This window comes from Mercenaria mercenaria, chromosome 5 (assembly GCF_021730395.1).
Source record: "Mercenaria mercenaria strain notata chromosome 5, MADL_Memer_1, whole genome shotgun sequence".
Classification (NCBI taxonomy): Eukaryota; Metazoa; Mollusca; class Bivalvia; order Venerida; family Veneridae; genus Mercenaria; species Mercenaria mercenaria.
In genome coordinates this window covers 4512061-4524888 of record NC_069365.1, presented here as the reverse complement: position 1 = coordinate 4524888, position 12828 = coordinate 4512061, and the positions used below count along the sequence as shown (strand labels likewise).

Sequence of the window (12828 nt, the reverse complement as noted above, 5' to 3'; positions counted from 1 at the left end):
TTGTCTCAAACTTCTGTTTTCGTACAAACGTGTTAAAAATGTTGAAAAAAACATTCATTTTCAGGAAAAAAGATTTTCCTGGTACACTTAGGACGACAGGCACATTTTTATACAATCTCGCATACGTATGTTTTTGACAACACAGAAAATAACGTCAGACGACCTTCAGTTTTTTTTCCAGAAGTATAGAAAATGAGAGTAAACAGGCTAAACTTGAAAACGAAAGTCGCATTTGCATTGTTCAATAGTCAGGGGTCACGCGCAGGAGTCACCCCGTCTAAATGTATGCGCATGGACCCCCTCTACTTTTTTACAATTTTAATTGTTTCTGCCCGTTTTAATGTTTAGTCATTCCAGTTCTATAACATTTTCATACATTTACAGTTTCTTGAGACAAAGCTAGTGTTTTTTCCCCCAACTGTTGTTGACTTTTTGCTACGCTACCGCCATTTTAATCGAAAGTCATCTGATGATATACTAATACGGTATTTTAGGAAAATCATTTTTTCTACTAAATAAATGACTAAAATCATAGCTTGATTAAATTACTTTATTATTGATTAGTATGACGGCTAGGTTCTGTTTTTTTTTGTCAAAACCATTGACTGATTTCAAGCAAAATAAAAGAATCAGTTTTATCCAGTTCATATTACCGTATCAATGCCATTACATTTATAAAGATTAAATGCGGCGTTCGCTCTTCTATTACCATAATCATATAATTCTTTGATCTGGTACAGAGATATAACACGCAATTATTGAGAATAATAAGAAAATAGTTATTTAAGATAAATATCAAATACCTGTGACAAAAGAATATCTAATTCTAAAGTTAAAGTTGTATATGCAAAGTAGTGTTTCGCGTACTTGATTTTGGTGAATTAAATTTACAGATTGGTCAGTCGAAAGTTACAAAAAGTAAGTAAATTGATTCAATAAAAGTGTTTCCGCTTGTATATACTATGCACAGTCCTATTTCGATTTAGATTATATGTTTTTACGCTAATCGAAGTGAAGTATTTTCCAATAGATAACCCATATTTGTATAAACATGTTCTGATATAATTAGATAATTGAAAATGTTTTCTGATTTAATATTTACATCACTTTATATATATGTTGTCCATATCTCATTTTCTAGGTTTGGCTTCGAGAGAGTTTACAACGATGACAACCTTAGAAAATGAAAACTTCCTTAGACTAACTTTATTAGTCTTTGAATGTGGATCTTTTATAGCCAGACATATGCTGTATAGAGAAGTTGGTTTGAGCGGTAATAGCTTAGATACGTTACTTAAGCGTCACCAAGAAAAGCTTCTTAAAACGATTACAAGAAAGTATGCCGAGAAGTTGTTTCCACAGAACGGTCAAAGCGATCCTGAATCATGGGATTTTGCGCTGCTGTCCACAGTTCTGCTACATGTATTTTTGTACTCCCTAAGTACTTCTGAAAAGAAGCAGTTAGAAAAGTTAAGATACATAAGACACGAAATAAGCCATGCATCATCGCCTACATCTGACATTGATACATATAATCATACCCTTGGAAATATTACTCTTGCGCTGGAGAAGCTTTGCAAAAAATTAAATACTGGAATTGGTGAAGAATGTAAGAATCTTGTTAGTAAGTACAGTAAGGAGCCCCTTGATCACAGGTATGCCATAGAGTACATGAAAGAACATTCTGAACGTGTTGAGCTTTTCCAAACCATATTATCGAAATTTGAAAGTGTGGATGAAGGCTTATCAGAAATAGCAGGAGCTTTAGCCAAGTCAAAAGAGGAAATTCTTGAAGAAGTCAAAGGTATCACTTTTTGTTTAATTAATACATATATGTATCCATATTATTATGTCACGGTAGCGGACTTGATTCACATTTCTTGCGAGAAAATATCGACAGAAGCCTCCACTGGCACCAGACCAAAAAGAAAATGCATCTGTTCATGTTATACCCTACCCCTAGGTATACTATAAGAACCATGGTCGTGACTAACCAGTTTCAATCGCGCATTTCCCACCTATATCTCAGAGAAACAACGCACAGTTTAGGGAGGTGTACATAGGAGTGAGCTTGTAGGTATGTCGGTTGGTCCGTTGGTTTTCATGGTTTCCGGACGATAACCCATGAAAGGCTTGGCAGATTTAAATAGTTTCAGGTCAAGTTTAAGGTCAAGGTCACAACCTGGAACAATTAAACGGTTCCGGATGATAACTTGAGAACGCTTAGACCTATGATCATGAAAGTTTATACAGAGCTTGGTTATAACCAGCAGATGAACCCTATTGATTTTGAGGTCAGTAGGTCAAAGGTCAAGGTCACTGACATGGGAATAGTTAAACCGTTTCCGAACGATAACTTGTGAACGCTTGGTTTTAGGATCACAAAACTTAAAAGAGAGGTTGATCATGACAAGCAGACGACTCTTATTGATTTGAGATCAGTAGGTCAAAAGGTCACAATGACCCAGAAAAGTTAAACCGTTTCCGGACAATAACTTGAGAACGCTTGGGCCTAGGATCATGGAAGTTGCCTGGAAGATTGAACATGAACAGCAAATGACATCTATTGATTTTGAGATTAGTAGGTCAAAACTTAAGGTCACAGTGATCCGGAACAGTTAAACCGTTTCCGGACGATAACATGAGAACGCTTGGGTCTAGGATCAAGAAAGGTGATAAAAAGGTTGTATATGACCAGCAGATGGCCGGCCCCTTTTGATGTTGAGGTCAGTAGGTCAAAGTGACCCGGACGGTTAAACCGCTTGGGCCTAGGATTATGAAAATTGATATGTAGGTTGTTTATGAGCAGCAGATGACCCCTATTAATTTTGAGGTCAGTAGGTTAAAGGTCAATATCACAGTGACCCGGAACAGTTCGACTTTCTATTGGCTTACTTCTGTGACAGGGCCGTATTGTGGGGGTATAATTCGTCACTCCTGTGACAGCTCTTGTTTCATCAACTTGAATGAACTTCCCTAATGAATTTCCAGTCTAGATTACAAAATTATCTGATGACTGATGTGAAAATGCATGTCAATGTATGCATGATTTAACAATACAAATTGTATAACTGTGACTATTTTGCATTCTGTTTCTGTTTGTTTACATTTCGCCTAACATGTGCACACTGTTGTGACCTGTAGACCGGATGTTCATCATGTTGTTTTTCTGTAACGTTGATGAAAGCATAAAACATGTTGAGTATCTCTGCAATATGAAATATTGAGACAATATAACTGGCGCACGATGGAAAATGAATTACCACTTGTTCAATATGATTGGTACCCATTCATCGAACTCTGCGTGTACGACTGAAATAGGTAAGTGCATTTTCCCGTTCATGACCGTGGTTCTTAAGGTTTAGGAGTATATCAACAAAACACAGAAATATTTTATAAACGAATAACACAGTTTTTAGCGATTGATTGTTTTTATTTCTTTACAAATGGCATTCATTTTCAAAGGGGGACAACTTTTTCAGAATATTTTCAGTACGGGACAGTACGGCAGAACATGTAATGGTCACGTTAAATATTGGTAACGATGTTGTTCGTTTATAAAATATTTCTGTGTTTTGGTGATATACTCCTAAACCTTGAATTATACCTACGGGTAGGGTATAACATGTACAGTGGCATTTTCTTTTTGGTCTGGTGCCAGTGGAAGCGTCCCGGTAAATTAGTCAGTCGAGCATTGAAACGGTATTCAGAGGCCCTGGAATGAGTGCCGACCTGACTGAACATTTGCTTACCTTTGCCATTTGAAACCCAACATAGTACCATGGTTAAATTACTTTGTTAGTCTAGAGTGCAACACCCGGAAATGATCAATCGTGCCCATAGAAATCGGGATACGAATTCAAATTTAGTGCGGAAAGACATCGCAGTTTTAGACTGGACTCAAAATTTTGCGAGAAAATGTTTATATCAACGACCCGGTAGGTCAGAGCACCGGAACGGTATATCGAGCCTTAGTCATCCTTTGTCAAACGGAAGGTTGTGGTGGCATTGTATTAATATGTCTACGGTGGTAGTAACTGCTTAATTTTATCTAATACCTACTAAACTTCGATGATGATTTTCAAAAATGGTGTCACTGTATACATACATTCGTTAGAGCATCGGAGCGATATTCTGAGGCCCCGGGCTCTTATCCCAATGTGGCTGCACATTTTTCACATCTCGTTGCACTTAAATCTTAAATTATTATACCCACTCCCACCAAACTTTAGAGGCTATATAAGAATCAGTTCGTCCCGTGACGTCCCGTCCCCATATGTAAAACAGACACAAACATTTTTGTACCATTATAACCTATAGAAATATAACAATTTTGGTCTTCCATAACGTTAGTACAGAAAAAATACAACGATAAGTTAGTGAAGAAAACACGGAAAGGAAGAAAAAGGAAAGATGAAGTAAGTATACTACTGTGGTATTTAAAGTATATTGTTTTGAAGTACGGGAAGGAAAAATATCCAATCGTTATTGAAAATGTCAAGACTACAAGACTTTCGTGACGGTACGCCGCAGAGTTTAAGAAGATTTAGCTTTGACCTTAACTGTCTACCAATAAACATTTTCGCTGGTACTTCGTCTGTAGTAGCATGCGGAGTATTTATGGAAGCTAAAAGAAAGCTTGCAATTTTGATACAATGATCCTTTATCATTGACAGCTGATTTCATTGCTTGCTTGAATAATTGTATAAACCGTTAAACCAGTCCTGATGTCACTGGGTGATAAGACGCGGAAGTCCAATGTCGTTTTTCATAATTTTCACAAAATGCTTTAAATAGTTACGATTGAAAAGGGCTACTGTTGTCACTAAATATTTGCTTTGGTACACAGAATCGGCCAAAAGTAGTCATTAATATATCAATGGTATTACTTGCACTTTTTGAATTCATCACTTGTACTCCCGGCCATTTAGAGTGCGCGTCTACAACTAGTAAGAACATATGTCCCATGAATGGTCCGGTAAAGTCAATGTGAATTCGTTCAGAAGGAATGGAATGCAATTCCCAAGGATGTAGAGTCGCTTTTGGTGGTTGTTTCTGGGACACGATTTCGCTAAGCGTTCAATGTCTGAATCAAGCTTATGCCACGAAAAAAAATTCTGCTCATCATTTTATTCTGAATATTCCCATATGTCCTTCATGTAATTCATCTAAAACTTTACCTCGCAATATTTCAGATAAAATTACACGAATTCTCCATAGTAAAAAAATGCTTTCACTTGCAGTCATAATTCGTTTCTGAACTAGTCAATGTTCTGTTAACGAAAGCTATCGGTCGTTCCTCTCCATTTGGCATAACGGGAGAAATCACATTACCCAGTTCATATTATATTGTGAACTTTTACGTGCTAACTTTATGGACAAGTCAGGATCATAATGAGTCAAAACTGTTTCAGATAAAATGATTGTTTTGATTTTCTCGAATGCTCTGTCATTACTTTCGGTCCATTCAAACTTTTCATTCTTTCTTCCCAATTGATTCAACGGGTGAACAATTGTTGCCATATTCTCAATTAACTTCCTGTAGTAGTTTGCAAGTCCTAACCAGGCGCGTGGCTGTGTTTAATTTTGTGGTGTGTGTGCATGTACTACTGTGTACGCCCATGACTAACCTATTGTACAAAATAGTTCTTTGTGTGTGTTGATCGTCAGATACTTTTTGAAGTTTTCTTCAAGCTCTGATTGATGGTTTGCTTGCCTCAGATCAAGTTTAGTGTATCTTTTTTTCCATTTGCTAGTGAAGCAAATATATCTTCCACCCTGGGTGGAGGATACTGATCAACCTTCAGTTATGGATTTACAGTTATTGTGTACTCCCCACACATTCTGATGTGTCCTTCATTTTTACTATAGGTGCTATGGGTGTTGCTCATCCACTTTGGTCGGCTTTTGTAATAATGTTATCTTTTTTTAGTCTCTCAAGTTCCTTTTCTTACGTAAATCATATGGAACAGGCCTTGGTTTGAAAAACTTTGGACTTGAGTTTTCTTGCAACACAAGATTTGCTTTTATACCTTTAACTGTACCAATTTCATCATTGAATTCATGCTTGAATCGATTTCCAATCCAACTGAATGAATTCCAACCAAGATCTTCCAAACATTTACGGAGTTTTCCTTTTTACAACAAACAGTTCCAGATTTTTATGCACGGTCTCATCTTTTGCTGTTTTATACATCCACATAGATAACTCCAATTCAATTATGTGTACCGAAAACGCCTTGAGAACCTTTCGTGTGTTTGATAAGGGCTTGTGAGAAAACAATGGCTGATATTTTTTAATGGTATAACTTATATGGCAGAAACAGTATCCAGTTCCATTTTTATCTTTTTTCCTTCGACAATAGGTGTAACTGTTAAACTGTCACGTTTGATGATAGCTGTAGTGTTGATTGTTAGCACTTTTTTCTGACCACAAAATTTTAGGATTTGGATTTTAGTTTTCCGGATTTTTTCTGTGAACAAACATTTTTCTATATGTCCATTTTTTCCACAGAAATTACATTTAGTGTTCTTAAAGAAACATTTTCTTGGAACATGTTGATTTTTATCACATCTTAAACAATTCTTATCATCCGCGCTAGATTTGTTTATCATTTTCTCTTTCTGTTTTGGCTGCTGTTCTTTCCAGTGAACTTTGTTTTTAAAGCTTTCTGCCTTTTCCCGCTGAAAATTGCAGCTCATCCGCATCTTTAGATGCAGTTTCCTCGGCTGTAGCAATATTCTGTTCTTTCTCGAAAGTCAAATCCATAACTGAAAGTATCTTTTTCTGCATTTTTCCATTTTTAATTCCGCGAACAAGCTGTCTCTCAAAGCAATGTTCATTGTATTACCAAAGCCGCATTGCTCCTAAGCTAAGCAATATACATATTAATTGTTTCACTCTCTTTCTGTTTATGGAATCTGTATCTTTCAACAATTTCTAAAGGTTTCGCTGAAAAATGCTCTTTCAGTAAAGTGGTTTTGTTGTCCAGCGATTTTGACGCTGGATTTTTCTGGAGCCAGTAAATTTCGAAGTAAATTGTATGTTTTCCCTCCCACCAGACAAAGTAATGTCGCCACTTTTCTTTCATGTTTAATGTCATTTGCCACGAAGAAATATTTCACTATTTCCGTGTAACTTTTCCAAGTTTCGTTTATTTCTGAAAATTCACTGATGTTCCCAAGAGCAGCAGTAGCCATAATGAAATCCAAGAGTCTTGCTTTTAATTTCACTAAAACACTTTAAAAAAAACAACAAAAATCCTGCAAAGTTAATTTGAATAGATAACAAAACAGATTTCTTCTTAAATCAAAGCACTGAAAGTGCTGACAGCAAGGAGCCCATTGCAGATCATGGATGTCAGTTGGACAAATGTATACGCTCAGTAATACCAGCCCATTAAGTACCACCATTAAAGTCAGATACATTCAAAAACACTCTTTGTTTTGTTGGTTTCATGGCAGATTTCAACAGACTTTCAGTAAGAACCAGTAGAGTGCGAGTCACGACTCGTGACAACTTTCTCACATAAACAGGTCAATGGCAAAGTGTACGTCATTGAAGTAAGTAACAGAGATGGGCTCCGCAGAGCTGAACGCAGTTGAAGGAGATATCAATATCTCACTTTAGTCCATTATGTCTAACTGTTGGATGTTGACAATTATTACCACTGATGCGCAAGACCATGACTAAGACATGATCACTCGTAATTACAAACTTACAGAAAAATCAGATCAGCATAAAACTATCTGTCAAAATCAACCATTATACTTACTGTACAATAATAACAACAAGGAGATGATTACTCAGTAATTAAAATCTCGACAACTTGCTTCCAGTGGCTTGTCAAAATCGTGGAGACACTTCTGAAGAAACTTGCACCGAAAAACAAATGCCCCATATTGGCGTATTTGTTATATATATTGTATTAATATTGGCGAATTGTATAATCATCTTGGTAATTATTCTATCACTAGGGGCAAGATTATAAATATTTTTTCTAAGTCGGAATTGAAACTGATTCCATTTGTAGTCTGTTCCTCTGATCATTCTGAGCAATACAGCGTCAGTTATGGGGGCAAGGGACAGTAAATTTGAAAATTCCACGAATCTGCTTTAAAACAAATCATAAAATTCCATTTTGAGAAATTCCCGGAAAGTGTTGAGCGGATGTATTGCATATACATGTATTTAACACTTCAGCCTGTCGATTCCGTTGTTTCTATGATAAAAACGAGTAAAACTCCAGTTTCAGGACACTAAATTTTGAGGCACAAATGATCCAGAATGCACATCTTGCGCGACCTGTACCGCATTATCTGCAAATGACTGACCTAAATCACAGGTATATTTTTAAAGCATGTGACCAGACGAAAATAATGGTGGGAAGAAAAGTGTTAATAACCGTTTACTTTTTCCGCAAATTTGAGCTGAATCTGGATGGATTGATGACCATTTCTATTTTTCTGACTTCCGTTCCCTCAGGTAAGATTTTAGACCCGGTCTCCTACACAGAGTTAGGAAATTCGAATCAAGCATTTATTCATTTATTTTACACAATAATTACACGTACGCAGGAATCCTTATTTCTATAAACACCATAAGAACCAGTTGAATATAAAGGCATTCAAGTACATCTACCTATTTTATTTTAAAAAACGTAACCAAATGCGAAACTGCCCCCTGTCACTTAACATACCAATTACAAGCGTACAGATTTATTAGATTCCTATTTCAGCCGTAAATAAATTAAGTCTATAAGACAAGGGAAGTTACACAGTCTAACAGATTTCTGTATCAATACCATGATCCACCGCGCGAATGCTAATCTAATAATAGTCAGGCTTTCCCTAAGGGAAATGTAGCACAATATATAAACCTTGGTAATGAATGCTCATAGAAAATTGTCTTTATCCTCAAAAGCAATGAACTTGACTTGCGTATTGTCAATTAACAAACATAACATGTTAAACCTACATCTGTGAAGCTTTAAGCACTGCACAACTGATAAGCGCAGATAATTCCAGCGGAAGCGTCTAATTCCATTTGATTAATCGATAAGCATTGTCCCATACAGTTCACGCGTGATAGGCATGATTCCATTCGTTGAAGGTCGCTTTCGCGTGGGAAGACATTTTGTTTTAATTCTGTAATTACAATATTTTAACAGCGAATTTCTCTTGGGTGATTTCTATTGTATAAGTATTATCACTTCAAATCCATTTTCCAGCTGATATCGCAAATGCTTACCGCTGCTTTCTTTTTGTTAACCAAGGACTATTTTCTTCATGTGAATTTGGCGGTTCAAATCTAAAGGCTTTCATCGAGTGTCTTCGGATTTAGCCTAACTAAAGCAAGTGTCTCTGATGAGACCCTTGCTAAAAATCAAAATAGATAGGAACGTCTCTAAAATATCGAACCTTTCACAAATGAAATAATTCAGATCGGTATTTCATCAGTATGACATAAAGTACCTAATTAATTTCATTTTATATCAACTTTTTATTTTGGAATAAACTGCATTGAATAAAATCATTGTTTGGAGCTAAGATGAAATACGCATCTAAACTATTATCATGGTTTTCATTTCCAGTGTGCCGCTATGACATTTGACGCTATGACATAATAATTGTGACGTACAAACTGTGATTTTATGGCATAATAACACACAGTTTCAGTCTTCTTTTTGTTTATTAGGAAAGTACGTGTTGTCTTTCATATATGTAATATTTCTTACACTGTATGTTGTAGCCACCAAAGGGGAATTAATTGAAGAATTGAAGGCACTGCTTGTCGAAAAGAACCATATTCCAATCGATTCAGGTAAACTGAATAGTCATTTCTTATACCAAGGCATTTAACGGCAAGTTAATCAATATCAGTTTTATTTAAATCTCGAAATCAAGATTGGTATGAGTTTGATAACATGAAACCAGGTAGATGTTTAAAATTTATTAGCTTCACTATATTTGTATCACATTTGGCAATCGAACAAAATATAATATAGAAATGCAATATAACTCCTGTACTAAATCTTTGTCATAACTGTTCAAGTTTTAGGTATTAAAATCAAAGTTGAGAAAGTCAACAGTGAAGACAGACAGTTTATACAAAAAATGTTCATCGAAGTTGTCGAGCAATTTGCAAATAATCCAGAAGATACAAAAGAAGTTAAAGAGGCCATCCAACGTCTTCTTGTTGAAATCAATAAGATAAAGGGAGCAAAGGTTGATACTGCTGAACAGAGCAGTATCTTACTAAAAGTAAAATGTACGTCTCTTGGAGGTGTGTTAGCTCTTTTACAGTATTTGGACAGCGCCAGCTTTAGGCTGCGTCTTCGAACCATTTCTGAAGAGATACAAACGAAGACTGGTATTTCATGCACTTTGTCAATGCACGAAACAATGGAGAATTATGAAAAGATTAGACAAATACTGCGTACAGGTAGGTTATGGTAAAGATGATACATTTTCAAGCTTATATGAGGGGAAGTCAGAAAATTTTGAGACTGTCCATGTAAACTTCAGAAAAAAAACTGAGTTTAAGCATATTACTTCAACCAGTCCCTCAAAATGTTCACCCTTTAACAGAAACGCAATTTTCCGTCCGGATTTTCCATGACCACAGAGTAGTCTGTCCTTGAAATACTACGCAGACACTGATAAACTGCGTTACCAAGGGCGCTTCTGGAATTGTAGTGACGCCTAGCCAGCATTCTTTTCAGTAAAGGAAAGAGAAAAGGCACAGGTTGGACGAATATGTAGGGAGCGTCAATTGCTTGACCCGCTGGCCCTGCAAATACTGCTGTACAGCATTGTATTTGTCTGCAAATAAGGCAGATGCCTCGTAGACCAGTTTGTTGGCAAGGTTTAACGTGATGTTTTCTAACACATTTGAAAATCTTGTCCCTTTAAAACTTTCTAGTAATAGATCTGCCGGTGCACTGGGTGTTTGCACAACAGGACATTTTAAATTAAAGAAAATTGTGTAAAGAAACAATTTGCAATTTCTTCCGTTCTTTTTTTTTTTTTTTTTTGATAACTGGTTATTTTACCTTTTCCCAAGCCACCTTTTGTTGATATCAACCTTTAAGGATCGAAATAACGTAACCTCGTTTATTTTTATTAATTTTTTGCAACATTGCACCCTTTGGGCTTTTTACATTTTGTCAAAAGATGGGGTACCCACCTTGCAAACACCTTCGATAATTTCAAGTGTTTAGTTAATGAACACTTCCCAATTAAATGCACACTGATGCAGCTATTTCGGAAAATGTATATCTCCCGAGTCTTCTGCTACAATGGCTGCTAAAGCATAATGTAATGAGATGATGCTGACTTTTTAAGGCGTCTTACACACTGTAGATCTTGGACTCTACAGTCTCCATTATTCCATACCCTTACGCACCAATAAACAATGGCTTTGGAAGGGTAAGAATCACCTTAAACAGCTTTATACCATTCTACAATCTGCTTGGCTGGAATATTCAGAGAACAACGCATCTTTATGTAGACCTAATTTCCTTCTTTCCTTCCTACTTAAGAGGCTCTATGCTTACGATTAATAGCACCACTTTATACGAGTGTGGCCTGTTAAAACGTTTCAATGTATATGGGTATTTAAGTCCATGAAATGTAATAATTTATACGGAAGCGCGTTAATCTTAAACAGATCTGACTTCCCCTCGTTTATTGATATGTTGCATATCTATTGATGTATTGTGTAACTGCACTACTGGAAATTTTGGGAAAGTGCATATATGACATTGCGTAGATGAATATAGACAAAAGGCTACTCAAAAATATAAATCACATTCACCGAATACAAATAACACGATTTTCAATTGCAAACGCTTTTCCAAGTAAGATGTTAGAATAAAATTTTCATAGAAAAGGTATTATATCATACCAGATTTACACTCAAACAAGATAAATATTTGTGAAATAGAAAGTAAGTAAACAGTACATCTTGCAAAGTGTTAAATGTATACTTTGCGCATATGTATACGCAATGATATTTGGGTTGAAATTATGTTCAAGCCTATTATTTCTATAGCAACATAAAACAATTGATATGATACATATTCCAATCTCTGAAGATTTAGTTTTACAAATGTCTTATCTTTGGCATATTTCTTATTTGCATGATTGATTTAAAGGCCTTTCTGCAATACAAGTTTAGCAATGTACTGAACGGTGATGTTTTAGATGAATTACAAATGGACTATGCAGATTCCCATAGATTAGCGCAGTACTTGTAAATTGTGTTCATTTATACATATTTGCAGGTAGATTTATTATGCTAAAATAAACATACGTGTTTAAACATGATTCTTACAAAGATAATAAAATATTACAAAAGCATGATCATAATACTATTTCCGGCGATTAAACAAAAAGGATGGTCATGACCTTGTTTGCTGACATGACCTAGTTCTAACCACAGATAAGTAATAGTATAAAAATTTACCTAATTCATATTAAAACAAGCATTCTTAACATGCCTTATCTAGATATTATTTAAATCAAGTAGAACATTGATCAAATTATGGATGGGTGTTACAAAAGCTTTTGTTTCTATTATTTGACGTAGTGACCTAGCTGTTGACCTCGTATAGCTCAGGTTCAAATTCTTCCAATATCACATAGAGACAAACAATGTGAACAAGCTTTTTAAAATATTTAGTTACATTTTCGACCTCTGTTGTTGTATTATTGTAATTTGTGACGACGCACGGCTAACGATGGATGACGAATACTATTGTTTCACAATTGCTCAAGTGAGCTATTCTTCGCTAACCTTGATATTAATGACACGATCTGGCATGA

The 12828-nt window shown here is 35.7% G+C and overlaps 1 protein-coding gene across 1 annotated transcript in view; it reads left to right on the top strand.

Moving 5' to 3' along the window:
- The window catches only part of LOC128556840 (uncharacterized), a 40540-nt gene that overhangs the window by 13260 nt on the left and 14452 nt on the right, over positions 1-12828 (top strand). The window contains exons 3-5 of the mRNA XM_053542537.1: positions 1142-1804; positions 9752-9823; positions 10055-10444. Of these exons, the coding sequence (XP_053398512.1) occupies positions 1168-1804; positions 9752-9823; positions 10055-10444 (1099 nt within the window). The 5' untranslated portion in view covers positions 1142-1167. The remainder of the gene's footprint in view (positions 1-1141; positions 1805-9751; positions 9824-10054; positions 10445-12828) is intronic.